The 25,178-nt window shown below is 43.2% G+C and overlaps 1 protein-coding gene across 8 annotated transcripts in view; it reads right to left on the minus strand.

The window, feature by feature from the left end:
* Positions 1-25,178, minus strand: part of TMC8 (transmembrane channel like 8) — a 119,687-nt gene that overhangs the window by 12,757 nt on the left and 81,752 nt on the right. For 6 of the 8 annotated variants that reach the window (XM_086931102.1, XM_086931098.1, XM_086931101.1 and 3 more), the window contains one exon: positions 22,577-22,679. In XM_086931102.1, the coding sequence (XP_086787228.1) occupies positions 22,577-22,679 (103 nt within the window). The remainder of the gene's footprint in view (positions 1-22,576; positions 22,680-25,178) is intronic. The other 2 variants (XM_086931103.1, XM_086931099.1) reach the window with 1 other exon arrangement.

The raw sequence follows: 25,178 nt of genomic DNA on the forward strand, positions 1-25,178 counted from the left end.
TATGACACTTACTGAGTCCTGTCTCCGCAGTGTCCTCGGGCTCCTTGCTCACTAGGTCCGGTGCCTGGGTTGCTTTCTTCTGTTTGCCCCCTTCTCCGGGGGTTGTAGAGCGGCAGCAGCGACACGGCTCCCAGGTGTCTTTCTGCTGCCTCAGAGATCAGGCGCAATCACCGAGCAGCGGCCTGAATCAGCTTCGAGGTCCCCGGGGGCAGAGTCAGCACTTTCCCCATGGCGGTTCCCGATCCTCTCTACCAAGCGATAGTAGAGGTAAGAAGTGGGAATCCCCCTCCATTATCTATGACCCCTAAAAAGGGAACTGATTACTACCGGGTCCTTCACGGCTATGGGGCAATCTTGGTGGGAGCTTTAAGTCTACAGCCCTTAGGAGGCATCCAGCATTCTGTCAATCCAAGTAAGGGCAGTTAGCTGTAGATAAGTACCAGCGAGTGGGTAACAGACACCAGCCCTTCAGCAGCTCTGTGCGGCTCAATCAGAGCTTCAACCACTAAGGTGCCAAGTAGCAAGAACCAGTAAGTAGATTTAAGAGGTGGGTCGCTGGCCTTCGGCTGTGTGACGCCACTATCTTTTAGAGGCATGCCCAGGCAAGACCAGTGTGCTTCTTATGTTCTCATGACCAATGCAGTTGGGGTACCTCCCGGCAGACACACAGTTTGTGTGCGGCAGCTAGCATGAAGCTGGGAACCTGGCTTTCTGACACTGACATGCTTCTGTGCATGTGGTCAGCCAACCTAGTGTGCTGCCGTCCCGATATTGGGGGTAACAAGGCGCCCAGGACTATGGGCATAGCTGTTGGTAAAGTCATCCGGGGCTGCATTTACCCATTAGGAGCGTCACAGCGGGGTGGAGTCAGCCCCATTTAGAGGTGCGCCTGGGGGAAATTGGTGCGCTCCTTTAGGTTCAGATGACCCAGGCGGTGCGTGGCATCCCCCACATTACATGTGGCACCATAGCACAGACAGGGCGCTCTGTATCTAGCTGGTAGGCCTAGGGGGCTTCACCAGAGGGAGCAGAGCGGGTGGAATTCCCATAAGGAATAAGGGACGCTGGGCAAGTGCTGGAGGGCAGCCTTGTTCATGGTCTCATATGCCTAGTGATGACTTTCCTGTTAGACTTACAGGAATCGTTTAGCGCAGAAGGGTTGCAGGTAGGGACAAGAGCGGTTTAGTGGGGGGCCCTGGCGGCGACGGTGGCCGCCTCCAGGGCTGTGGCTGAGTTACAGGGCGATCTGGAAGCAGAGAGGTGCAGAGAGTGTACCTCAGTGCGGCACATGGTGGTGCCAGAACCTAACACCAGGGGCCTCATGGGAGGTTCCTGGAACCTGTGTCGGCGCCCCAGTAGTCCTTCGGGCGGTTGTGGGCCTGTGCAACCGGGGGCTTGCCTAGCTAAGCTCCGCCCTGGAAAGGGGCGTGAGTACAAAAGACCAAGGGTCAGGTGATCCAGGAGGGTTACCAGAATGGGCAGCACATAGGTGGTTCGCCACGGTGCTGTCTGGCTCATCAGGCGGGCAGGTGGCGAGAATGCGGCCTGCCCTTGGATCGCCCGTAAGCTAACCCACAATGATTACATAACGTTGTATGTAATAAACCTGCAGCAGCTTTTCCCAAGTTAACACTGGTGTGTAGTGTGTTATTTGCGGGATGCATGATATGAGGGGTGGGGGCCGGTTGCCATGATGTTATAACGGATAGGAGGGCGGCTCACTACTAACAGAGGGCTTCCCCCGCCCCCACTTCTCCTTCCCCGGGAGACAGGAGGAGTCTCCTAGGGGTCGTGGGGCGTGACGTCACGTCTGGTGCAGCAGGCAGGGCGAGGGGTACTTAAGTCCGCCTCGCCATTTTGGCTGCCTCTTTGTTGCACCGGACGCGCCGTAGTGGCCTCGTGGGGACACGCAATCTCCCACCCTACCGCTCACCCTGCGTGTCGGCATGGGGGATATGGCAAGAACATTTTAATGTTTGTATTTCTCGTTGCAGGCGGAGTTACAGGGCGATCTGGAAGCAGAGAGGTGCAGAGAGTGTACCTCAGTGCGGCACCTAGGGGTGCCAGAGCCTAACACCAGGGGCCTCATGGGAGGTTCCTGGAACCTGTGTCGGCGCCCCAGTAGTCCTTCGGGCAGTTGTGGGCCTGTGCAACCGGGGGCTTGCCTAGCTACGCTCCGCCCCAAAGGGGCCTGAGTACAAAAGACCAAGGGTCAGGTGATCCAGGAGGGTTACCAGAAGGGGCAGCACATAGGTGGTTCGCCACAGTGTTGCCTGGCTCATCAGGCGGGCAGGTGGCGAGAATGCGGCCTGCCCTTGGATCGCCCGTAAGCTAACCCACAATGATTACATAACGCTGTATGTAATAAACCTGCAGCAGCTTTTCCCAAGTTAACACTGGTGTGTAGTGTGTTATTTGAGGGATGCATGATATGAGGGGTGGGGGCCGGTTGCCATGATGTTACTATCCCCATGGCGGTTCCCGAGCCTCTCTACCAAGCGATAGTAGAGGTAAGAAGTGGGAATCCCCCTCCATTATCTATGACCCCTAAAAAGGTTTTAAAAAAAGCTTGTTCTTGTAGGATGCCAAAGTCTACCTCCCTTAATAAAACAGAAGCTGCTGCTGCAGAAATCGGGTCTAAATCTCGAAAACAGAAGACAACCATTTCTCTAGAAGGGGCACCAGTTGACTCCATGGCCTCCATGACAAGAGCAGGTAAAAACAGGTACACACTAAGGAATATTGATTTTGGGATAGGGGAGGCATTTTTGATACAAAATAGTAAGAAAAATCAGATGTCCACAGTAACAACTGTTCACCCCAGGGACGTCAGACAGAAAACAACCCATAATCAACCCCATTACAAGCCATATCCCCCCAAACATCTCTAAATGGGGGATGAAGACCTTATAGCAGCCTGAGAATTGTTTGGGAGGCAAAGCTAAAATGACCCCCTTATTGAGGTCCTACTTTAAATTAAAACGCACTGAGGACAGGGTAACTGGCTGGGCAGTATTCAGACACCCGACAAGTGTTCAGCTCTACAGGAGATGGAGTCAGTAAGTCTTACACAGGGTATATCTCATGATCTTCATACTACAAATCATTACGCCCCTCTTGCCAATGTTGAATACCTTAACAACCCCATTGAGGATAACATGTTTGCAACTGTTGAGCCTGGAGGGGCAGCCTGCTCGAACAATACTGGAAGTATAGAGGAGGTGGTAAGGGGAACCCAGGGGTTAGAGAAAAGAAGCTCTCTAGCAATACATAAAATAAGGAATGCAGATATTAGTCATATCCTACTCACCCTATCAAATGATATGAAGGAGAAATTTGCCGTTTCAGAGCACAGTCAGGCAAAAATTCAAGGCACATGTGAGGGTTTAGAAGTGAGACCGTGGATATTACAGAAAGGCTACTTGTCATGGAAGGCTCCCTTGGGTCTCTACAGGAGAAAGTAAGGAGACACCAGAGGTTGAAAACCTTATCTAACAGATTAAGACTCATGAGGACTCATAAAAAGTTAGAAAAAGTCATAATAAGGGGTCGGAGATGCGAGGCTCAAAAGGGTATGAGGGAATACCAAGACTGGATAAAGGGAGGGCTCCCCAGGGTGAGCAGGAGGGATGGGGCACAGAGTAGTATCTTTTTTTTAATATTTATACACTGGGTGGGGAGCATTAGGGACCATTTGTTAAAATAAGTCCTCATTAATGAATACAAAGTATAAGATCTCTCCTAGAAGAGGTGGGAGTTACATACACCAAAATAGGATAAGGAAAATATGGTTTGCAGTTTGAGGGTTCTTTTCTGGAACATGAATGGGTTAAGGGGAAATAGTAGGCAAAGAAGGATCTTAGAATTACTCAAACTCTCTGCCAATGATGTGATAAATTTACAGGAAACCCATTTACAAAGGGAAAAATGGCAGGGAGTGTTAGAGCGGAATAAATGGATCACCCATCACATATGCTCTAATCAGACTTGTAACGTGTAAGGGGTGTCAACCTTATATAAGAATTCGGCCCAAGTTAGACTGGAAAGATTTAAGGTAGACTAAGGAGGTAGATGGCTAATTAGTTATGTCAAAATCAATAATATAGGGAATGTTTTTGTGGGATACTATGGTCCAAATGTCGACGATTCGTCCCCTCTTAGGGAATTATACCAACAACTTCCCATGACAAAATATCATAGTATTATTAAGTGGAGATTTTAACACACTACTGGATCCAGTGCTAGATAAACCTGCAACTACACCTGCAGTGAACGCACCTAAAATAAGGGACTATGTAGATCAGGTGATAAAAAAACTTAGCCTTGGTAGACATTTGGAGATTGAAAGCAAGACAGGATAGAGGGTATACCTTTCAGAACAAAAAGTGGTCTCACTCCACAGAATCGATATCTTCTTGTCAGATCGGAAGCTTAATGTGAGTATTAATAGTGTGGAACACCAACCTTCACACTTCAGGTCATGCTGCGGTCAAATTAGAGATTTTGCTAGAGGTCACCCCATCACAGATCGGATGTGGACTCTAGATAGAACGCTATTAGCCAATTCAGAAATGATAAAAACCCTAAAAGCTGACAGTCTGTTTTTTAATCAAAATGAACATTCTGCACCACCATACATTGTTTGGGATACTTTTAAAGCGTATATTCATGGGAGATTAATCAGTGCTGCAGCATATAAAAGGAGGATAGGGAAAATAAATTAAAAGAATGTGAGCTGTCAATTAAAGAAATACAGACTAGGATTGCTAATAGATCACACATGCAGGATAGTATAAATGAGCAGCTAGAAAATAAACTAAGAGTAGCAAGGGAGATTCTATCAGACTATTTGGAAGGGATTGTGAAAAAGAGATGGGAGGCTAGCAAGCTGGAGAATTATGAATATGGCAAAGTATGTGGAAAGATGCTAGCCTGGAAGGCAAGGCAAGATCAAGTCAGACACCAGATTAAGGAAGTATTTAATAGTACAACTAAAGGTAGATGTACAGAAGATCAGGCAATTGGGGAGGCCATTATGGCTTTTTTTCGAGATCTGCATACAGATGATACAGCAGTCTCACATTTAGAAATTAGGGAGTGCTGCTACATGATAAACTCCCCTGTCTAGATAAAAACCAACAGGTGTCCCTTAATCAGGAGATCACCACGTCAGAAATAGATAACACTATTAAGTATTTAAACAATGGGAAAGCTGCGGGTCCTGATAGCCTACCCAATTTATTTTAATTTTATTTATTTTGAAGGGTTTTATATAGCGTGAACATGACCCTTGCGGGTATCAGAGCGCTTTACAAGTGAGGTAATTAAACAAAAGAGACAATGTACAAAAGAAACATAGTATTTTGAAATAATGTCTTATGTTTCAGCTGGGTCTTCTAAGAGTCCGATTCAATGTTCAAGTGAATTTCATCATGAGAAGAGATTTGACTTATTTTTTGAAGGAGGCAGTTGAGGGGTTAAGTCTGGTTTCTGGGGGTAGTGCATTCCAAATCCTTGGAGCAATACCAGAGAAGGCACGGTTGTATGTTTTCTTCTTGGCAAACCTTTGAGGCTTTAGAAGAAGGTTGCTGGCGCTCCTGGATGATCTTTTTCCACACGAAGGCTCCAGTTTCTAGGCAGGATACCTTGGGTGTTGTGATGTATGACTTTATGCGTCATGTAGGTGATTTTTAATTGAATTCTTGCTTCCAAGGTTAGCCAATTGAGTGCTTTGAAGTCAGGTGAGATGTGGCTATTTCTGTTTGAACCTGTGATGAGCCTGGCTGCTGAGTTGAGTGATGCTCTTAGGGGGGAAGTTGTAGATCTAGGGAGTCCACAGAGAGTTGCACTACCATATTCTAGTCTGGGAATTACTAGTACTTGGACTGCCAGCGTGTAGTCATTTACTGGGAGGAAGGGTTTTAATTTTCTAAGAGTGGTCATCTGAAAGTTTGCTCCTTTTGCGGCGGCACTGATGTGTTTTTGCATGTTTAGGTTACTGTCCAGAGTTACTCCCAGTGATTTTGCTGAATCGATTATAAGAGGTTGGCTGTTGAACGCTGTAAGTTGTTTAAGCCATTCGTGTATGGTGGCTGGTTGGTTAGGTGGGGTGATTAATAAGAATTCAGTTTTGAGGGCGTTTAGTTTGAGGTGGTTTTCAGTCAACCATGATTGAGTTTATTTGTAAAGTTAGATTGAGAGATTTGATGTCATCCGGAGAATTTATCTTTAAGTATAGTTGCGTGTCATCTGCGTACATGTGAAGGTGGATATTTGAAGAGTAGAGAAGCTCCGTGAGCAGCTCTATGAATTGGTTGAACAGTGTAGATGAGAGGGAGGAGCCCTGCGGTACTCCTAATGTGACTTGGACGGTTGCAGACAGGGATTGGTTGACCTCGAACCTTTGGCATCTATTCAGGAGGAAAGAGGTAAACCAATTTAGTACTGACCCTGCTAAGCCAATTCTGTATTGCAAGAGATCTAGTAGATCATCATGTGTGACGGTGTCAAAGGCCGAAGATAAGTCAATCAGGATAAGTAAGTAGGTTTCATTCTGGTCTAGGAATCTTAGTGTGTCATCTACTATGTGGGTCATAGCTGTTTCAGTACTATGCCCTGCTCCGAAGCCAAATTGGAATTTATTGAGCAGGTGGAAATTGTTGATGTGGTTGTCTAACTGGCCGAGAACACATTTTTTTAGGAGTTTAGCAAGAGTTGGGATTTTGGAAATTGGTCAGTAGTTATTAAGGTCCGTAGGGTCCAGCGTCACGGTTTGAGAATTTGAGGAATACTTCCTTGGACTAAGGAGGCATTGATAATCTTTGTCCAAAGTGGCAGTAGCGCCAGTATGAGATCTTTGAGGTCATTTGCAGGAAGGGTGTCTGAGAAGTGGTTGGAGGGTTTCAAGTACGTGAGTGCTTTTAGAATTGCTTCTTCGCTATAGGTTGTGAAGGTGGCCCAGAAGGCGTTATTTTTGAGGTCGAGCTTAGATGAGCAGGTGATTGGGTTTGCTTGAATGTGAATAACAAATCCTTCTGAGTGTTAGACTGAGCTAATGAGGTCTTAAGTAGGTCAGTTTTGAGGAGTTCCGTTTATTTCGTGAAGAAGGAGGAAAGTTCATCCCAGTTGGCTGGTGTACATTGTCCAGCTTGGGGAGGGCGAGCTAAGCCAATAGATTGAGTTTTGACTAGTTCAAATAGTTTTTTGGGTCGGTTCTTGGCTTGATCTATCTGATCTTTGAAAAAGTTTGCTTTTGAGTGTCTGATCTTTCTATAGTGCGAATTTCTGGTGGATCTGAGCAGTTGAATTGTACAAAGTTTTGCGGGAAGTACTCACCCTCTTCCTTGGGAAATTATTGAATAATATATATAACCATCATGCTCCCCCCCAACTACTTGGAACGAGGCAGTGATAACTCTGATACCTAAACCAGGAAAAAGATACTAAAAAATGTGAATCTTATAGGCCAATTTCATTGCTCAATGCAGATTATAAAGTTTATACAAAGATTCTCGCGAAAAGATTGGATAAGGTATTGAGAGAGATAATAGACGCAAATCAGAGGGGTTTTATGAAGGGAAGGCATCTTTCAGACTTAACTCAGGATCTGGTGTGCGCAATAGATGTAGTTACTGTCATAGGGACTCCTTTGTCGGTCATAATGATAGATGGTGCCAAAGCCTTCGATCGAGACAGTTGGCCGTATCTTTATGAAATAATGGAATTGAATGGTTTGGGTGGTAATTTTCTTTTAGAAATTCAAAGTATATATTCTGCCCCCACAGCTAAGGTATTGGTTAACCCCTTCCATGCTCATGACAAGCTTAGCTAGTCATGAGGCACAGTGGAGCTGTGCTCATGACGAGCCAAGCTCGTCATGACCACACCTATTAACATTGACCTTCAGCACAGGAGGAGATTCTCTCAAGTAGCCAAGGTGTTAATGGTCTCTTAACTGCAAGTTTTCGGTTAAATAGGGGAACCCACCAGGGCTGTTCTCTTTCACCGCTATTATTCACTCTGTATATAGAGCCTCTTGCAAGAAAAATTAGGGTGGAGCAAAGAATCCCTCCATTTCAGTTTTGGGGCTGGCAAAAAAAAGAAGCTTTGTATACTGATGACTTAATAGTTGTTATAAGTAACTTGGAGATTTCACTACCGGTAATTTTGGAAATAACGGAAAGTTTCAGGAAAATCTTGGGTTACTTTGTAAATAAAGACAAAACAGAGGCCATGACGTGGAATAGACCTTACCCAGAACACCGCAAACATTTAAATAAAACAGAAATCATTTATTTTGGAATCCGTGTAACGAAGGATGTTCATTCATTCATGCAGGAGTCAAAAAAACTCTTACAAAGCTGGGCTTCTCTTCCAATCTCGATTTTAGGAAGGGCTAATTAAGTTAAAATTATGATCTTGCCAAAATTTACCTTCATTTTTAATACCCCTCTGCTACATTTTATGCAAGCCTGGTTTAAAAAACTACAAGGCCAACTCAAAAGCTTCATATGGAAGTGTAAATTGGTGAGAATAGCGTGGAAAAGACTCAGGAAAAAACAGACGGAGGGTGGAATAGCGCTTTCCGGTTTCCAGCTCTTCTATTGGGCTTTTTTCTTGACAAATGCTAGATGTTTGCTGATGCACGTACAAGCTACGCCAGTACGGTACAGGGCCTTGGTTGGGGATCTACCAGGAGAAGCAAATTACTACTTATTCAAATTTGGCCACCCAAAATGTTTTAAAAAAAAATCTAATTTAAGATCCTAATTGCAGCATGTAAAATTTGGCCACAAATTAGGAAAATACTAGAGATCCCCTACTGTAGTAATATGGCACCAATTTGGAGATCCCCATGAACCCCCCTATGCTTGAAGGATTGATAAATGTTGGACTGGTGAGGTGGGGTCAACTTACTGAGCAAAATGTCGTGGCTCCCAGGCTCTATTAACGCAATCCTCAAACTTTAAGTTGTCCCGATTTAAGTATTACCAGCTGTCAAGCTAGGCACAAACCCAGTCAAATCTGGGGTTGGAACGTGAATCGAAAAGGAGCTACAAAACACCCAGACATACAGAAAAGAAGTTTCCAAATGGTATTGGGCATTGGTACAAGGGGACAACGGGGACAAGGGGACAGCATTCACTTGACATTTCCGGAAGAGATCTGAAAGCTAGACATGCTAGGCTGTGATGTTCCGTACCTATGGCAAGTATGGTTTACAACATTATGATCATCAGTAAAATCTGCTGCACTCAGGAGAAATTATTTATTTACATTAAATAGGGTTTTCTGGTCCCCCAAGAAGTTGGTGAAGATGGGAGGAAGAAAAAGAAGCTGGCCGAAGTGCGACTTGGAGAATGCGGAAGATACACATCGCTTTTGGCAATGTCCAGCCATCCAGGTCTTCTGGCAAGATGTGGGTGAAGTATTGAATAGAATTTTGGGAGCCAATATTGAGGTAAGCCTATCCCTAATTATTTTTGGGGTATTAAATGTAGATAAACCTGGTTTGGGGAAAATTAGATCTCTTTTACTCTACATATTAATAGCTATTGCACACAGGGAATTTTATGCAAATTGGGTCTCTGAAAATCCACCTACATGTTCGAGTTGGCTACGTTTTTCTCAACATTTTGCAAGGTTGGATTGCCAAGCGGGCTCAGCCAAGAGAAAAAAAAAACGTGGGACAGTTTCTTAAAGGTTTTTCTCTAGACTAATCTGTAAATTTACCATAAGAGGGTTGGCAGAATATAACATCTGGGTCTTGTTACAACTAAGTCCAAGGATTAGGACAAGGCTCAATTATGTGGGGTGATTAGTCGGATAACCACTAAAGATCAGCCTTGACTAACAGTTGAAGAAGGCTTTTTAATGGACGGTGGGAGCATGGAGGTATGGGCCGCTCAGATAGTAGATACCAGTTTCCTCTCCAAAGCCTTTGTCATATATGAGGAATAAAAATAAAATAAGTAAATAACTCTTGTACCATTTTTTTTATCTAGGTAAGGGATTTTAATATTTCAATTTGTAAGGTCAGTGGCCAATGTGTTTGTCCTTGTAATGATCAGAGAAACAATGAAATAACCCACTTTTGTCACTAAGCTTATGGAGACACTTTAAGTAGACAAATGATAAAATATGGCTTAACCTTCCTAAATAAAACAAACAATAGCACTATAGCTCAAATCTCAACTTTTAATAGGAACTCAAAAGGAAGCACAATTGATTTATATTGACCTCAACTGATCTCTGTCTGCTTTCTAAAGGGTTTAAAATAATTAGTAATTGTAGTAGCGATCATAACTCCCTTACAACAACTTGGAATATAACTGTGGACAAGGCAGGTTCTTTGGGTAAGTTACCCGCTAGTGAGTACTCTAAGTCTAAAGGCATAAGGATAAAATAGGATAAAATTGACCCAGATGTTTCATTAGAAAACTCATTCTTGAGAATAAGGATGCCATCTTAACATGTTTGTTTGTCCTGTCATATTGACACATGCGGCATACAAGAAAGCTGTAGAAGTATATGCTCTGCAATTTAGAAAATATTACTGTCTAAGTCAGTTCTCCTCTAGGCTAAACATAATAGATGGTTTAACCTCACTTACTCAGATGCCCATAAACAGTTAAAATCTGCCCTCCATTCTTATCCAAGATCTTCTCAGAAGATGAAGCATGCACGCCGTGTATATAAAAAGTTATTGGAAGCATGTAAGGAGAAGATAAGGCATAAGGCATGACAAGATTTAATAGAAGCAAGGAGGGTAATGGATTCCACAAGATTTGAGGAGGTTGTTAAATTCCCATTCTTTTCAGATCACACATCTCCTAGGGTGAAGTCTCTAATACCTGCTGAATCATTGGTGAATCACTACTCTGAAATGTTTCAAACAGAAGAAGCAGAGACTTGCACCCTAGAATCAGAGGATGAAGGGCCTTTGTATGTTACAGAACTACAAGCCATCTGAAATACAATAGGGGTAGAGGAAGTTTCCTGGGCAACATGTAAAATCTCAAGGTACCAACAGTGTTCCTGTGGATATTTGTAAGGCAAATATTTCCTTTTGGGCACCTATTTTTACTAATGTATTAAAAGCTGCAGTAAAAGGCCCACTCCCAGGGCCATGGAGGGAAGCGACTATTGTCCCGATTTATAAGAAGGGGAAAAAACTTTAGCTAGCTACCACCGCCCAATTTCTTTAATTTATTTACATGCCAAAATTTTAGGACGAGTCATCTTGTCTCGCTTGGAAACATGGGCAGGTGAAAACAAGGTCCTATCAGAAATTTAAAAAAAATTCTGTCCTGGGATAAGTACAGTGGAACAATGTTTTAACCTCTCTCTTCAAGCTGGGAAAGATGCTCTAGAAAAGGAGGGGGCTCTCCATTTGACACTTCTAGTTCTTTTGAAATACTAAACCACACTAAAATATGAGCGATAATGGAACAACTGATGGTGGACAAAGAATTGCTTACCACGATAAAACGCATGCAATGGGAAATCTCTGTAACGGTCTGCTATGGGACCTCAGGTGAAACCACCCCATCATTTAGAACACCCAGAGGTGTATGACAGGGGTGCTTTTTGGACCCCTTTCTATTTTTGCTCCATATAAATAATGTTAGTAGATTTTTATGGAAGAAGGGTAAAGATGTGCCTAGGATGGGAGAGCATTTTATTCCCATCCTGTTTAACACTTATGATGCAGTTCTTATTTCTAGAACATATAATGGTCTACAACTTTGATTACATTTGTTTATATGTTTTATGGAGAGCCAGGACTTCAAGATCAATTGTACTAAATCATTTGTTATGACCTGTGGTTCAGCCAAGATAAAATCTAAGTCCCACGGGTTAGGGGTTACTCAGTTAGCTAGAACTAAGACTTTTAACTACCTGAGGATTTTATTCAGTTTTTCACTCACCTGGGCCACTCTGTTGACACCGAGACACCAAAAATTTAGTAAAACAATTGACGCTGAGTTTAAAATTTCTCATTGATTATGCCAAAAGCCAGTTCAGGAATTAGTCGAATTTGTAAAAGTGTATTCCTGTGGGGTCCTATGGAGCAGGCATTTTGCGCTACTCTATCTTGCATATTCTGTAACGCACGAAAAATAGCTTTATTTGTAGATTACTGTTGGTGTCCATGAGCACAGCATCCCTTATCTGCCACGAAGAACTAGGCTTAACCACTTGGCTGCTAAGGCTTTGAACACTTTATAATGGGATTTCCATTGAAATGAATGGGAGGGGCATGACGAGTTACCCTTGTCATTAGCAGCCAAGAGGTTAACTTACTTGGAAGACACAGTTGGTCTTGCCCATCTTATTTTATGGATTAATTGTTGGGGTAAACCAGAAGCAGGCCTGGTGAGAGACTTCCTTAAGGACTGTTTATCACTTGATCACTTGTAACAGGTTACATTGTTTGTTTCTGCAAAGAAAATGTTTTATTTGCTGGGAGTACCAGAACTGTTTAGAAAGCCACAGAAAATAATTCTGAGCTGTAAAGATACAGTTAAACAGCGATATCTAGAATACTGCATGAAACAATGCAGGGAACATGTTGCTTCTATTCCAACTATAGCCAGGTATTCCGCTTTGTGCACATCCCCTGAGTTGGAATTCTATTTAACTCGATTGACGAATTCTTCCCATCATTTTATCTGACTCGTTTAAAACTGAGCATGGTGGACTTCATGGTAGCTTTCCCCTTGAAGGGAACATTATTCAAGACTTTGCCTCAATGTCCGTGACAATGCCTCTTCGCAAAGCACATGCCACTTTAATATTAGATTCTATAAGCTTGCAGTTGTAACTACTAGAGACAGCAACATGCAATGCAACTTTAAAATTTAAAAGAAGTACCATCTCGATAAGGAAACTGTATGAAACAATGGTTTTCGAGCTGTTGGAACATTTTTTGATGAAATTCAGTTACGTTTCTGCATTATAATTTGTAATTCATTTTTTAGATTTATCAATAGAAATAGGAAACGTTGTGAGAGGTGAAGTTTCCCTATTCTGTGTATTCTTGAGGGTTTGTAGATATATGCTTATTATAAGTTTCTTTCTTTTTGATTGTTGAGATGAATGAGATTGTATATTTTATTTTGATCTTTTATGGCTTTTTATGCTGAATAAAGAGTATTGACTGACTGACTATCTGTTCATTAAAGGGTGCCTTATGAGCGCTGTAGTTGTCTCTGCCTCCTGGCCACAATAACTCCTGGAGTACGTAGTCCTTATCCCCAGCCCCCAATGAGGCCCATGAAAAGTGGCATCCTAGTCAACACAAGTACATGTCAAAATACGTTTAAGTGAGGTGGTTGGGGGGGTGAGGATGCTATCACTAACAATGATGCAGCGAGCGCAGCACGGTATTGCCCTAATATGGACACAACTTTGGTCGATCATGGGCCCCTGGCACAAAGTAACCTGCCATCCATTTTGCCTTCACCAACCTTTGAAGCTGGTATGCGAAAAGATAATTGCCAACCCCCGTCTGGGAGTGACGAACCATTACAGGGTCGATTTAGGAGACCTGCAACATAGATCTATCCCACGGCAAAAAGGAAGATGGGAGGCAGCCATTCGCAGCAAGGACGAAGGATGGCGCAGCAGGATAAAGACTAACTCCCTGCATTCCATGTGGCCGGAGGAGGATACTTGTGTGAAGTTTTACTTGCCCTCTGATCTCTCTATGGATTGGTAGGAGGGCAACTCGAACACTGACATTGGTATTGAGAGTTCTGGCTTACAACTCCTAGACCCTACTAGCACACTGTTGGCAGCTAACGGTGGGCCTCTGCGGGCGATACGAAAACTGGCTCCCAGTACCTGCCGCAGAAAGGATTCAGCTGGGGTTCGGATGTGGGATTACCCTTTTAAGAAAGCATTGACAAATAATACTTCGCCCTCAGCATCCAGCTTCTTTCAGGCAGGTTCTAAAGGTGAAGAGGCTCCAACTTGAGAGCTCATAGAGGTGAAACAAAAAGGACAACATTAAAACCTGGATCGCTACAAGAAAAGTTGAAAGCGTTGTTCGAAAGTCTGTAATCATATAACAGACCGTTTGTGGACTGGACATCTGTTACAGAACCTGATTTCACTGGCATGCGCAAATTAAGGGTCATGACTCCCAGCTGGTCAATATCCAGTGAAAGCAGGAAGACTTTGAAAATCGGCATCAACATAACAATCTACTCGTTCTTGGTATCACGGAGGGCTCAGAAGGAAATGAGGCACCTAGGTTCATAATCCAATTGTTTCAGTCAGCTTTCCCCGATCTTGGTGATTGGAACTGGGAGTCTGAAATACAAAGAGCACACAGATTTCCCTTTTCGATGAGATACTCACCTTTTTAGAGTTCAGGCCAGCAGTAGCAGCTGCAACCCAAAAAGGGCGATGAGGCGGGGAATAAATAAATATTTAACTTCATTCGGTCGACCGCCGCCTCTACTCCGTTCTCTCTGGAGCAACCTGGAACCAGGAAGCGAAGCACACAGCCTCCCAGAATCCCCCGGCCAATCACAATGCTGCTGTAGCAGCATTGTGATTGGTCTGAGCACTGTGGCTCGGTGCTCAGACAGCGGCTGGCATGCTGGGCATGTTCTCCACCCAAGCTGTAGTGTAGCCTGGGTGAAGAACATGCACAGTGCGCATAAAACTTTGGCCGACCCGAAACAGCTGGCCAAGGCGTCTTGCGCACTTTTGTGGCTGCCACCACTCGTCCTCCCTGTGAGGCTCAGGGAGCCCAGCCCCACCCCACCTGGGGTTCTGTAAATTCTGTCTTGTCCTGTGAGGTTATGGTTCCGTCACGATTTTGGTGATGTTGTACCGTATCTAGTAAGTACGGCTAATATAGAGTGAATTTGTCACGTTAACTAGTGAGTTCATTACATATTCAGAGACTTCATCTCGAATATGGGTTCCATTTTGTTCATGCCTCCATTTTGTGTTGCCATCACGCAGGCTGGTGAATGTGGTCAAACAAATAAAGCGGCCTGGCCTTTTCGTACCGGTATATATTAACTAGGTTCTACTTGACTCTAAGGTGAACTGTAAGGAACTGACCCCTTCACCTCAAACTGACCCTGCTAAGCCAATTTCCCTGGTTGATCGTGTCTGAGATTGCCAATCAAAGTTCAGGACATCGTTAACTTTTAGTTTCTTTACACATGCCTTATCTTGCTCATTATCTGTTACTGTTTCCTTTCTATGTTTCTTCATTACATGGGTTATGCTTTCAATTATGGGTTTGTCCGGCTTGTGGAGATTGAATTTGGGACATTCCTAATAATTAACTTGTGGGTTGGGACAATGTAAATTGAGGTTTTTGCTTTGTGATGCTGTGTGGGAAAATGTATCTTATTGGTCAGAAATTTGTACAGTGGGTGTGCATTTATAATGTGAATATTGGGCATAAAAAGAGACGCCTCGCCTTACAAAATTGAGCAGTCTCCTGAGAATATACGCTATGCTGTATTTCTAGGATCTCTGTTACTAGCTGCAGCTAATAAATTTGGTCTTTGACGCCACCCAGAAGTATTCTGTGTCTCTGTATACCAAGACCGGTGAATCCGAAGACTTTGGGCGTACCCCTGGCACCGCTGGGTTTAAAACCCGGTTCTTCACACCTCGCACTGCTCCTTCAAGTGCAAGCTGAATACCAAAAAGCAAAACTATAATAACAGAACGTTATCATTTTTTGGGGAGTATTCAGCTTACACTTGAAGCAGTGGACCGACACTCTTAGTGGAGGAGCCGCCACTGCATACCGGTATACCGAGGTCAAGCTTAAAGCTATCCTTGTTTTTTTGGGGAAACTTCCTGTTAAGATAAAAAATATACAAGAAGGCACAGCCTGATTCTAAAAGGGAATCTAATGTTCATACCTTTTTGACCAGGTCTGGCTTCTTTCATGCCACAACTGAGAGAAGATGGAGACTCCAAAAGATGAGCAATCCCTTTTGGGAGAAGGGCTATCAAGCATTTCTACTGAACCCTTCTAGATTGAAAGTTGTTGAAAAGCAAAAAAGCCAATTTTACACTTCAGAAATTAAGGCAAAATAATTTTTAGAAACAGTGCAGTGATATTATAGATGTAGTTTAGATGCGATATGAGTTAAATTGATAATAATATATACTTTTTGTTCATGGACATAGCTCTTTGTCAGGCAGCACGGAGGATACCTATGGATGGGGTGAAAGCACTTGATATGAAGGATAGTTGAATTACAAGGGAATTTATTTGAATAAATTTGCATGGCCTGCTGGAAGGGAGTAAGGGGGCAAAGGGCAACCATCGCAGTTGCATCTAAGGATGTATTTGCTGTGTAGAATCCAACACATAGGGGCGATGAGGGCACCAGGGGGAGGGGGCAGTGCTGAGAAGCAGAGCTGGCACGAGGTTCAATGTGGTTGGAGAGCTTGGTAAAGAGGGTGTGATTTGGAGGGGGGTTGAGGAAAGGGCATAAAATCTGGAAGGAGCGCTTCCCAAGTGGAAATAAATAGGAGCTACCGAGGGAAAAAAAGACACTCTCTATTTTTGGGATCTTAGAAAAGGAGTATCAGCAAGTATGGTGGCAGACCAGACATGGTTCCACCTCTGAATGCAATACAATTGGGTAATGATAACCGATTCCAGTTGGTAACTATGAAGGGAAGGGGCCTAAATGATGCAGAAAAGAGAGGCATTGTGGGAGAGGGATTAGGATTGTTTAAGGAAATCCTGATCTGTATCCAGGAAACACATATTCAGAACTGGAAGAAGCGTTTATTGTATTCCTGGGACTATAGCTTGTTGGTCAGCACCACACAAGAGACCACTTTCAGGGTACTGGCCATTATAGCTGGAAGAAACATCATATTAAGCAGGAGTCCTCAGACAAATTAGATTAGTGGGCCATTGCTGAGGTGCACTTTGCAAAAACAAAGTTTACTATTTGTTCGGTATTTTGCCCTGTTCTATATGTTCCCCGGACGATTGAATATCTATCAGTAGAACTAGCACAGTGGCTGACCCCTATTTTACTTTCTGGAGATCTAAATTGCAGTCTGGCTTTAAATCGTAATCTCAATGTTCCCTATAATGGTCGTAAACTGAAAGTTTTTAGGCAATATCAGACTTCCAGAAGTCTCATTGATGCCTGAGCTAAACTAAAAACCCCTGACTGTGGTTATACGTTTTATTCATATGTGCATAAAAAAGTATACACACCTGGACAATATTTTACTGTAACTGAGTCTTTTAAGTGGTGTGCAAATGGTAAAATATATCTGAGTATCATCTGATCATAATCCCTTATTGTTGGATATTAGGATTCATCGTCAGGCTGACTTGGAACAATGTTGGACTTTTAAAAGAGCCCAGCACACATGACACAGTGGATTCTGAATTTTCTTATTGGAATTTTGTGCCCTAATTAAATTAGCCAGGGACATATTTAAGGCTGGCCTTAGGGTGGAGACCAGAAGCTATTCAATTAAAAGAAAGAAAGCTCAACAGTGTCTTCTTCAGGCCCTGCAAATGTAATAGCCAGACTAGAGTAACAACATATAGATATAGTATGCCATCCGGTTGTCAACGACGTCAATGATATTATTTTAGTACAGTAAGTCACAGTGGATAAGGCTCAGGTACAAAGTTTCTATGCTGAAAGAGTAGTTTGTAGATGGATCACTGACAGAATATCGGAAACAGAAATATTGTGTGGACATAATTTTGTTAAAAAATATTGAGCACCAAAATATCGGGAAGGTAAGTGCAAACAGATAAGTAACTTCACATCTACGTACCATGAAAAAATATATATAGTCAAGGTACATATATGTGGAGTTTAGAAAGTAAAAGTTTGTTGTATTTTGTTTAACCACCTCAATGATTTCAGACCCTGAAGTCAAAGATTTATGCATATAGTGACTGTATACGGAAAGTACTGGCATTGAAGATCTGACAAAGGGAAGCCAAAAGCTCGATTGCAGAAATTTTAAATGCAGGGGGAGACTTGCTCCATGAGCTGGATAAAATATTTTCAAGCCCCATAATTCAAAGACTCCTTTCCTGGCTGAGGTTCACCTTGAGGCTTTATCTGAAAAAGAAAGAACAGACATGGAAGCACTGGTGACTCTCCAGAAAATCATGGCAGCCGCTAAGAACTTGCCCGTCGGGAAAGCAGTACGGTCAGATGCGTTTCCATTAGAATTTTATTCCTGTTTCGGATCAATAATTCTGCCTAAGATGCTTGCGTTATTTCAGGCAGAGCAGCAGAGCTAGCTACTGCCTGAATCCTGGACCAGATCAAATATAGTGGTGTTTCTTAAGAGAGGGAAATCTTTGGCGATGAGAGGGTCATTCATTTCCCCAAATTCTATACCTGTTCAGGGCCATACCGTTAGAGGTTAGCTCTAAGTGTTTTCAGAAGCTAGACTTGATTTTTTAGAGCTTTTTATGGGGATTCAAAAGACCCTGAAGGGCCTCAACATTCACTAAACTAACATTGGATAGAGGTGGATTAACCCTCCCTAATTTTAGGATTTACTACATTGTGGTAATGCTGAAGCATTTCGGTATTTGGTAGTAGGGCCTTGTACTAAGGAAAAGGATATTAAAGCTCTGCCATCGATTTATGTTTATGGCTTGGAGAAAAGTAACTCAGGCTGTTTACTAAGGTTTACAGAACAGAGCTACTACAGAAAAAGTACAATTTAAGGTGGTAAAGATGGCTTTCAGAATATGGCAGAAGCTGGGGCCTATGACGAAAAGGCGAAATATAACTACTATACCCCCTTATGGAATTCTCCCATGTTTTAATCAGTATTTCATGATCTGTACTGTGAGAGATGGAAGCAGGCTGGTATCACCAAAGTTGGAACAATAGTTGAAGAGGACCATGTGCATTACTTTCAGACTCTCCAAGACAATTATGGCTTGCGGAGACAGGAGATTTTAAAACATCTTTAGGTCAAGAATTCTTTGCAGACAATTAGCTCAGTTGAGCTAAATGGGGCGAAAAATTTGGACTCGACTCTTGGAAAGTTATATTATTAATTCTATGATCTTGAGACAGATGATGTCAAGGCACAAACATCAAAGTGGGCCAGCAAAGTGAACAATGGTGGAGGGATACGTTATTTCCATGAGCAATTAATCATGGCACATAAAGTTTCGGCTAAAAACGGAACATTTTAAAACGATTTTTGATCTGTATTACATGCCAAAGAAACTTCGCACGCGAGGAAGTCTGTTTAATTCTGACTGTCCAAGGTGCGGGAATCCTAAGGCAGATGACTAGCACATGCACTTCACTTATGATGCTTTGGACAAAGATCACAGAATTTCTATCTGTCAATACTAGTCCACTAATAAATTTGACTCCCATTGTAAGTTTTACTTAGCTTGGACAGCCAGACTGTGGCAGATGTGGGCAAACGCTCCCCTTGGTTTGTGGCAATGTAAATTGCTAGAATTAGTATAACAATGAAATGTATAATACAGATCCTCCACTTTTTATTCATTGTTTGGCACAGTATCTTGCTTGTTATCACACTGAAATAAGTATTTTTATGTGGAAAGGAAGGAAGGCTAGTAATCTATGTCTCAAAATATGGAACCCCCTTACGAACTGAATTGCTAAAACAGAAGATGGCAACGCTAGCTAACTGCTTAGAAAAAGAGGGAGCAAAGTGCTAATCACATGCTAATCTCATTACACCAGTTCATATGTATTTCTGGGTGAAGAGGAAGGACGCATTGAATGTAATATAGTGTGTCTTCTTTTTATTGTTTTTTTAAATGTTTATCTTGACTGTCTGATATACTGTGATCACCGATTAATTTGTTTCTGACTGTCTCCACTGTGTGTATTATTCCCATCCTCCAGAAAATAATACTTGTTTCTTAATGGCATTAAATGCGTGTTAGCACTTGTGTTTCTTTGGCTCTGACATTCTCCTCCTCTCTCACTAGTTCTGTATAATGTCTGCACCCATGATTGGATGAGGCAGGGTAGCGGATGAGAAGACACTGACTTCGATGGTAACTCTTGGTCTAGTAGGAGTTAAAAGACAATATCGTTCAGTTACAGCACATTTGTGCTTCTATTTCACTTTTTAAACTGGTTAGTGCAATATGTTACCAATAGGTTTGGACAAAATACATTTCAGAAAATAAAAGTGGGCAAAATCTGATGTCATCTTTTGCTCATGTGAAGATCAAAATTAAATAAAAAATCTGTCCGAATTTACCCCACAAGTGAGAGAAATGTGTGGCTTTCTAGAATGGAAAATGTAATGAAGATGGAGTTCAAGCAAAAATGAAGGATTCGTTCTGTGATTGGCACCCGTAAAATGCGGACAAAAAAAATCCTTGCACTAGTTTCTGTCACCGATGCACCATAGTCAGCGTTTTCTTGCTGGAGACTGTTGCAAGGAAGGAAGCCCAGTCTACTATTGAGTGCCCACTTAGGTAACTTTGTGAGAGGTTCCTAAGGTTTTGCAGCAAGGGAAAGGTAATGATGTTTAGTTAGAAAAGCCTGAAGAGTGGGTACACCTGCAAAGCAGTCAGCCACAGAGCCAGAGTAATGTCCACGAGCACCCAATAAGCAGCCGTGGTGCAAAAAAAGTTCAAAATATGCTGTGCACCAAGGGCTAGATGTACCAAGCATTTTTGTGGTCACAATTGGGCCTGATGTGCTTCTAACCACAAGAATTTACAACCTTTGCTTGTGTGATGCCTGACAGAGGCAGGTTTGCTAGTAAATCCTAGCATAAACTTGGCGTAGTACTCACAAGTCATAAAAAGGATCTGACTTCATGCTTTGGATTCCTAATGTACATATTGATGATGTGATGTAAGAACACCTACATAAGAACCAATGCTTTTCATGTGCTTATTGTTCACTAGTAGAAAATCCCTTGACAGTAGACATCAGTTCTGGGCTGCTTTTCAAATTGCTTCTGTGGGCATTTAATGGCTTCCTAGAAGTTATCCAATTTGTTGTCCGCAGATCCTCTATTAAGTACCGGGAAATGGTAAAGAATAACTGTCCTTTAAAGTTCTAATGGTCAAAACATTGACTGTGCTTCAAAACCCATGTGATGTAAAGTAATGTTTTTCTTGCTGTCCTGAAGTGAAGGTCATTGATAGCTTCTTATTATGTATTAAAAGCCAAGTTCATAACTTAATGGTCGGTTCTTTAGGAGCTGCTAGGAAAGGAGGAGGCTCGTTCTTTCCTTGCACTTTGAAACAGTAGTGTGCTTGTCACAGTGTTAAAAAGGGAAAATATGAGTGACATGCTACATTGTAGAGAACAAATGCCCTGAAGAGTAAAGAAACATCCTAGTTATAATATTCCAATAGCAGGGAAAGGCATGGACAATGTAAATACATGTATGTAAGTAAATATTTTATTAAAGACATATCACCGTAGTCTTGTAAAAATTGTTGCAATGTGTGTTTTTTACAGTGACATGCAGAAGCCGAGAAATCTGTTTACTAAGATTGTGTAAGTCTTCAGGTTATCCTTTGGTGGCCATCATCGAGCAATGAAAAAAGAACAGCTCTGTCATCACAAACCTGTAAAGATGACCCGCCCCGCCCCCAGGTAAAGAGAGAAAGGTGAAATCCCCCTGTTGACGGAGTGCATAGGCAGGGGTTGTAGGGGGGATGGGTTCAACTGATGAACATTATATGACATATTTGGAGACATATTACTATGATCTGAATGCTGCAGCTGAAGCAGAAGGAACCGTCGGAGCAGTTGCCGATCAGGTCTCAGGAGCCACTGTAACTTGAATGTGACTATAAAAGGCCTGGTGCCACCACTGCATAGGATGGGCCTGCCGGTGTTATAACCACTCAAGCTCTTTCAACCGGGAATGTCTATATTTCTATGCTTCCCATGAAACATGCAAGGGAGGCATAGAAATATTGGGGAAAGTGTTTGTAAGCATTGTCATATATTCGGCGAATAAAGAGATTCAAAATGCATTCGTTAAATGCTCTCGCTGAGACTGAGGCGCATAGACTGACAGGGATCTAATCAGACTGATCCTCCGCATCTTCCCACACAACAGGCCACAGCTGGCAGCAGCAAAGGGTCGAGTGCCACAGCAACAGCAGCGGATAATGCTGCTGGAGGAGCCTGACAATTGGGCCTTGGCAGGAGAAAAGACAATGATCAGGCAAGGGTGCCGTGGATTCAATGTGAAAGAGCAGGGATCCTTGTGGCCAGTTATGTTGTGGCACAGGAGGACAAACAGAGGCAATAAGATGTATTCCCCACCCACAAGAAGTCGCTTTGTTAGCTCACCTCAGTAATAAAAGAAGGAAAGATATTCGGTCAAGATTCTCCCATGGTGAGCATGAAAGTGTTCGGAGACCCGAAAAGTGATAAAGCTCTAGCTCTTACCACACAATCAAGTTGCCATATTTGATGTAATAACTATAGTCAAAACATACATAATTAAACACATGCACACGCCACTTAAGAGATACGCAGATATACGCATAAATGCATTCACAAGACATACAAACAGATAAAGATTTACAGTTGCAAGCACGTACAGAGACAAACACTCTGGGACCCACCAATACCAGATGAGTTTTGAGCTGCCGGATAGTCTGTCTGTTGGCTCGATCCTGGGAGATGTATACAGTCAACACCAGGCTGTGAGGAGAGGAGGGACACATTTATTATGAGAGCCATCTAGAAGTGTGAAAGCCTTGCAATGAAAGATTTTAACACATGATCAATGAAGGGCAGACAATAAACTAGAGTACGCAAGCACATACGCCCAAAATGGACCTACGTAACTGCCCGTAATGCGACACTAGAATATGCAGGCATTGCATTCATGTGCCTGAGGTGCCTCTATCACACACATATCCTTTTCCTATTCCACAGTACAGTAAGCCAAAGTCACTGATTCTCCTTCTGTTCGCAACAAGATACATGCTTTTCTTGAGTGACCAATCTATGTCATCCTTAATCCGTGAGTTCTTAGGCCTTTGTCAGTTACTTCCACTCCTTGTCTTCTTCTGAGAACAGGAAGCCTTCCGAGACTCTTCTGAATCTTATCTTCCACTCAGGTTCATGATATTAGGACATTGTCAATATCATAGAGAATGTAACCGGTTTTCCTATTAGTAACAACCTATTATTGTAGACAGTCACACACAGACATGGGGAATGAAATGAAATGAATGAAATGAATGAATGAAATGAATTGAAATGAAAAAGGATTTATAAAGCGCATAGCTGCCCAGGAGCGTCCCAGCGCTGGAGTACAGAAGATAGCTGAGGGGAACTGGGGGAGGGGGGGTAAAGGGTGATATTATGGATCTTGTGGGAACAGGTGCGTCTTCAGGAGTTTACGAAATTTCAAGTAGATCGGTTCGGATCGAAGACTAATCGGAAGGGAGTTCCACAGGGTTGCAGCAGTGACCGAAAAGCGGCACCCTCCAGTCGGGCCTTCCTAACTCTTTGAACAGTGGCCAGGTTACCATGGGAGGACCGCAGAGTCCTGGTGGCTTTGTAGGATAGAGCATATTTCCAAGGATAGGGGGCCCTTTGCCCTGAAGGGATCTATGGGGGATACACAGGGCCTTAAATGTGATCCTTTCCCGGACTGGCAACCAGTGGAGGGCCTTGAGTGCTGGTTTAGCCGATGATCTCCGGGTGGTACCTGTCAGCAGCCTAGCCGCTGAGTTCTGGATGCGCTGAAGGATATTGATGGTTGATTCTGGAGCGGCCAAAAAAAGGGCATTGCTATAATCTAATCTGGATAAGATAAGACCCTGAATGAGCAACTTTCTGCATTGTGTCGGAAGTAGGGGGAGAATCTTACGGGCTGAACGGAGTAAGCCCACACAGGTTCCAGCAGTCTTTTTGGCCTGTGTCTTAAGGGAAAGGTCTTGCTCAAGCAACACCCCTAAGCTTTTGAGTTCCTTCTTCTGTGAAGGGAAATCCCCCAGGCACAAGGGCCAGATGGAGGTGGGAAGGGATGTCATTTGCTGGCCCAGAAGCATGAGTTCTGTCTTTGTGCCATTTAATTTAAGTCGAGAGTCGCACATCCAAGTGTAGATTTCGGAGAGGCAGTTATGCAGGTTTTCAGAGTTGCCCTTTTCCAGGGAAAGCGAGACGACCAATTGGGTGTCGTCAGCGTACGTAACGACTTTAATCCCAAATGGAGTGACTACATCCTCCAGGGGAGCCATATAAATGTTAAATAAAGTAGGGCTCAATGAAGAGCCCTGAGGCACCCCACACTGGAGGGGAAATGGCTTGGAACGTGCGCTACCTTCCCAAACCTGGAAGGTTCTGTTCTTCAAGAAGGATGTAAGCCACAGCAATGCTGTGCCCCTTACCCCTAAGTTGGAAAGGCACTGGACTAAGATCTTATGGTCCACAGTATCAAATGCTGCGCTTAGATCCAGGAGGATCAGCACAGCCGATCCTCCTGAATCCAAGATGCACCTTGTTTCCTAGACCACTGCTAATAGAGCGGTCTCAGTACCCTGGCCAGGGCGGTAACCAGTTTGAGAGGTGCGAAGCAGCCTATTGGTTTCTAAAAAAGCAGAGAGTTGTTGATTTTCAATTTTCTCTGCGATCTTGCTAAGCCCTGGCAGCAGAGAAATTGGTCGGAGGTTTGCGAAGTCAAGGGGATCAAGTTCTGGTATTTTTTAGTAGCGCCTTAACTACTGCCTGCTTCCAACCAGGGGGAACCACCCCTTGATCAAACGAGGCATTAATGAGATCCGTAGCCAAAGGGGAGATGGTAGGTCCCTTATGCTGTAGAATATACATGGGAGCCGGATCATTAGGGGATCCACTCTTCATGGCGGACAGAGCAGTTTGAAAGTCTTCCCTGGATATCTGGGCAAAGGAATCTAGAGGGGGGCCAGTGATTGCGGAGGCAGTGAGATGTTCTTCAGCCTGATCAAGTCTACTCAATACCAGCTAATGAGGCCTTACATTGTGGCGGTTCGCCGTACCTCAGCACCTGACGACAAACCGCACTTTCATAGCAGCCTGGAATGGTATTTCTCCAGCCCTTATCTCATTGGCTATACTTCTTGTTTTTGTTTCTGAATTCATAGCTCTCCTGCATTTGTTTAGTTCCAAAGAAGTCCAGAATGCTGTATTAAAACCTAACCTTTCTTGATG

Source organism: Lissotriton vulgaris, chromosome 7 (genome assembly GCF_964263255.1).
Source record: "Lissotriton vulgaris chromosome 7, aLisVul1.2, whole genome shotgun sequence".
Lineage (NCBI taxonomy): Eukaryota > Metazoa > Chordata > Amphibia > Caudata > Salamandridae > Lissotriton > Lissotriton vulgaris.